The sequence below is a fragment of the Habropoda laboriosa genome, unplaced genomic scaffold, assembly GCF_001263275.1.
Source record: "Habropoda laboriosa isolate 0110345459 unplaced genomic scaffold, ASM126327v1 scaffold22, whole genome shotgun sequence".
NCBI classification, from domain to species: Eukaryota; Metazoa; Arthropoda; class Insecta; order Hymenoptera; family Apidae; genus Habropoda; species Habropoda laboriosa.
The window spans coordinates 6,179,265-6,184,551 of NW_017100261.1; the positions used below are offsets into that span (position 1 = coordinate 6,179,265).

Genomic DNA, 5,287 nt, shown 5'->3' on the forward strand with positions numbered 1-5,287 from the left:
AATTATTTAGATTGATTTTACATTTCAATTTACTTAAATTTTCTTTTTCAACTTGTTTTTGGATGATTATAATATTAAAATATGTTACAAATTCAAGTATGATATTCGTGTTGGGCGGGAGTAGTTTTTTCAATGCAACGAAAGGTAGCGTTTGATTTCTCTTTATGCTGACTATCATGGAAGTTTCCATTTTATTCTGTTATTACGCGAAATGCAATTGAAATTTTGAATAAAATGAATATAACTTTATTCTAATTATCTAAGTGCTTATGATTATGTGTTCTAAATAAGACTGATACAATAACTTTTTTTAAGATTGCAAATAACAAAAGAATTACCGTAAGCTGAAAGTATTTAAAAATAAATCGTACCTAACCCAACATTGTTAATTTAATTGTTGGTGAACTAGTGTTTATAATTTCCAAAAAACATACTATATTGTGATATACATAAATAAAGGTATTATAATGGAGTTGTATGAAATTAGTGATGATGTATGATGATATCGATTTACGTTACATATTAAGCATGAAAATTATATGCTTTTATTACTACTTTCTTGCATAAAAGATGGATTCAGACATTTTATATCATGTTTATAATTTATTATGTAGTATAAAATTATTTGTATGATTGTCTATTTTAAGACAAGCTTGTTTTAAATAAAATACATTTGTTTAACGCATAAGAAATTGCAATACTAAAGATTCTATCAAAATATTTGTTTATTTTATGTGCTTCAAATAAAAACAATTCAAAGTATTAGAATTGCATTTTATTTTGATTTATTCAATGTAATTAAATTTAAAACTTTTCTAATATTTACAAATATCTTATTTATATTTTTTAGATACTTAATTTTATCAGCATGTATAACTAAAAAATGTCAAACCCAAATGTAATTTATATTATATTAATATGAGGAGCATTTTACATGTTATTTTAACAAACCTAATTTTTTTTTTATCATCAGTGCATAATTCGGACTAGTAACAGGTTCAATTTCTCAATGTTGTTCCTGTCTAGTTTCGGAGGCAACCAACTGTGTCAACTACGTTCTACAATATTCTGACAATATAGTATATCATTTATGCAATATGTACTCATGGATATATAATAGGCCCCAAACTGCTAACACTAATGCAAATGTCCAATTTTCGTTGCCATTTTCAAAGTGGTTTCAAATTGATTGGACTTTGGCCTCATTGGTGAAAGTGGTGTGGCCATACGACGCGCTTGATATTATTTAATCCATGGGTTATTATATACAGAGTTTGTGTTTAAGTTTAAACAATAACTTTGCTATAACAATGTTTAAAAATTATTTGCTTGCTATTGTGTATAAAAGCATTAAATATTTGATCAAATACAAAAATTATAAGACAAAATATTTATTACAATTGAAATTTTACATGTTATTGATTATTACAGTATCATATTACAGATCTTATAGTATTTTAGCAGATCCTTGTTATATATATAATGGACATGGATAAAGAAGTTCCTGAAGAAACACCCGAATCATGTATGGCTTCTCAAAGTGAGACAATTTTGGGTAATCAGCAGTATATGTCAGAAATAAATACTGATAATCAAAGTAGAATATCAGATAAAAGTCACTGTAGTGATACCATGGAGGAAGAAACTGCATCTGCTGATGATACAAATGTATATAATGGTTCTACCATTGAAGAATGTGTTATGGGGTCTAACACAGACAGTATTGTAGCTACAGATGATTTAAGGCAATTTGATGTCCTGGATGATTTAGAACGTCATCCAGATCAGATCTGCTCTGATATGGATTCAGATACCAATGAAAGTATGGATTCCGATGTACCTGATGAAGAAATTGAAGCCATGCTTGAAGAAGGTAAATGTTACAAAACAATCGACTTGCAATAAATCTTTTTATGATTTTATATAAGGTAAAGTATAAAAAATGGTGATTAGATTATAATAAGCACAAAAAGTAATTTATATTAACATGGCAGAAATTTATAAGAATATATTTAATGTTTAAAGCACATCAAATTACAAAACTTACATATCAGGATTAAAAATATAAAAAGAAATAAGATTACTTGTTGTTTCTTTTTGTACTTCTCATATAGATCATGCAGCTGCAGAGTATTTTTTTAGTTAAGTATTATGTGCTACTGTTAGGTTTACCAGAAGAATTTAAAGGCAAAAGAAAAGACAAGAAGGATAGTGTACCATATGAAGAGAAAGAAAAACTTGTTTTGGATGGTAAATATTTAATTGAAATTATTTCAAAGTATTTAGAGAAATCTTGATATCATGCAATTGTGATATTTACATGATATTTACATGTTTATTAAGAAAGAGAAAAAGTAATATATTTAATAGTACAAGTAACACATAATAGTGGAATGCCTTTGTATTTACATAAACAAAGTAGAGTTTGTACTCTTGCAAAACCATATTTCCTTGGACCTGGCAGTGTGAGAAAACATGAAGTGCCTGTTAGTGCAATACCTTGCCTTCAATATAAAAGAGCTCTTTGTGAAGAAGAAGAAGAAAGAAAAAAACAGAAGGAGCGTGATCCAAACACAGAAGTTTGTAACCTTCCTAGTGCAAAAATCGAAACAATTCAAGAAAATCGAGCAGCCCATTCATTAGATAGTGAACAACTAAGAAATTATTGTCAATCACTATTTCGTTTTAAAGCTATTAAAGTAATGAGATTTCAGTAAGTTTATGTTAAATAATACTGAAGTAATATAAATATTCTTATAATATAGTAAGAGTAATTAATATACTTTAATAAAATACTTAATTATTAAATAGATCATGGTCAGCAAGAAGAAAATTTACAAAAAATAAAAAACATCGTAAGCAGCTTGAACGACCTACTTTACCTGATGGAACAAAATTAATAACATTTCCAGTTAGTAGTTCTGGTCTAGCAGGAAGTAGTGGTAGTAATACTGGAGATGATAGCAGTGGACAAAGACCGCCAAAACATTGGATAATGAATCCCTCAGGCAAAAGTTATGTTTGCATACTTCATGAATATGTACAGCATGCACTTAAAAAACAACCAACCTATAAATTTAAAGAATTAGGTAAGTTGAATAAAAAGTAATTGTTATGTTTTAAAAACATTTAAGATTTTGAACATAAGAACAAGGATTTATTCAAACTAAACAACCAATTCCAGAAAATGCTGCAACACCATACTCTGCTGTTGTTTGTATTAATGATATGGAGTATGGAAGTGGTTTTGGTAGTAGCAAAAAACAAGCAAAAGCTAATGCTGCTCGAAAAACCCTTGAAATTTTAATTCCTCAAATGAGAGATAAAATTTCTGGTGATAATGGTGGAGATACAGCTTCTGGTAATAACAGTCGAATGATTAAAGCATCCAGAGCAAATTCTGATGCTGATTTATCTTTCTTCGATGAAATATCGATTACTGATCCGAGAGTCGCAGAATTTTGTGCAAAAACAACTGAACCATCGCCGCATGCTATTTTAATTACTTGCCTTCAACGAAATTATGGTCTGGGTGATATGCACATTAACTATTCTGTAAACACATTAAAACATCAACGTAATGAATTCACAATGCGTGTTGGGAAACATGAAGCTACTGTTGTAAGTAAAGCTATAATGTATTAATTTCAAGAATCTCCTTTTAATTTTCATTATTGCTCTTTTTTAACATATTCTTGCTAAAACAACAACAACAAATAATCTACTAAACAATTTTCCAATATATAATTTCACAGTTTACTTAATGTAATTTTAGGTATGTCGTAATAAAAAAGATGGTAAACAACGAGCAGCGCAAGCAATTCTGCAACTTATGCATCCTCATATTCAATCTTGGGGTTCTTTACTAAGACTGTATGGATCTCGAAGTGTAAAATCTTTTAAAGAAAAGAAACAACTAGAACAAGAAATCACGTTGTTACAAGGTAAAGCTGCGGTCAATCAACCAAATCATGCAATTCTAAGTAAACTTAGACAAGAAATGCGTAAATTGGCTGAACAAAGGCAAGCGATACAACCCATTGGTAAGTTTGTACCGCCGGATTTGCCAACTGGATCTGCAGCTAACTTGAACAACGTAGATTTATAACGTACTAGTCAACTAGGAGCATCCTATAAATATTAATTTATTTTGTAAGTTTTATAAGAAAGAATCTTTAATTTTTTTTTATATTTTATGTTTTAAAAGTAAGCGCAAAGTATTTTATATATGTCGTTTTATTATAATGTGGGACAATGTAGATTTTTAAATGGTGCTTATACGCATACCATTACATATGTAATACTTCAGTTTTCTTTTTATTTTTCCTGCACTCTAAAACCAACTTTTGTGGTTAATTTAATGATTAATGATTAATGATGTAATGGAATACTGGTTAAGAATAAATGGAAATCATTTTTAAACTTTAGTTTTCAAAATTAAAGTTTTTCTATATACAGCGCGAATCTAAATATCAGTGAATGCTACCTCAATTGCCTTAGTCTTCTTGCACCACTGTAGATTCTTAAATGTACTTGACAATGTTGTATCTCTTTTCATTAGAATTGTTTTCACCTATAAAGTAAAATTAATATGACATAATTATTGTTTAAATGTATTATTTTATATATAGTTATTAAAGGACACAATTCATAGAACATAATCATTTATTTTTAAAGAATTGACTACAATAAAGTATATTTCAGTTCTATAAATATTAAGGCATCAAACTTGTATGCTAATAACAGATACATGTATTGAAAAAGTATTACAATTGTTTTAATGAAGCTGCTAATAGAATTAATAGAGTATAAATAAATTATCAAAGAATACATCAAATATTTAATTATTTCCATAGATATGTACATTACTTTAACAATTATATCTCTTGGTTTCTTTGGCACTTTTATGTAATTTTTTTTCTATATTACTATATTTTAATTCTGTTTTATGCAATACTTTACTCATTATTTAACAATATAAGAACAGAATTAATAATACAAGTATTGAATTTTATTTGTTTTAAAGCTTCAATTCTGTTATCCATCACAAATGTTACAATGTATATATTCCTAAATTCATTGAAATGGTTTTGTTTTTACTTTGACTATTACGGTACTTCAGTAGAAAATACAAACATTAACCCTTATTATTTATGTACTATAAATTATAGATTCAATTTGTGTTAATTATGTGAAAATGAAACTACCATTTGTTTAATTAGAATATAGTATGTTACATATATAAATATATTTCTACACAGATACGTTTAACGGCATTACAAATTAT

General features: G+C 27.6%; 1 protein-coding gene across 1 annotated transcript; it reads left to right on the forward strand.

The window, feature by feature from the left end:
* Positions 1-1,479: 1,479 nt before the first annotated feature.
* LOC108572744 (microprocessor complex subunit DGCR8) lies at positions 1,480-4,108 on the forward strand. Its single transcript, XM_017935022.1, has 6 exons — positions 1,480-1,873; positions 2,167-2,250; positions 2,344-2,713; positions 2,812-3,089; positions 3,185-3,621; positions 3,776-4,108. Exons 1-6 carry the CDS (start codon positions 1,483-1,485, stop codon positions 4,106-4,108), a joined length of 1,893 nt encoding a protein of 630 aa, XP_017790511.1. The 5' UTR covers positions 1,480-1,482.
* Positions 4,109-5,287: the final 1,179 nt, after the last annotated feature.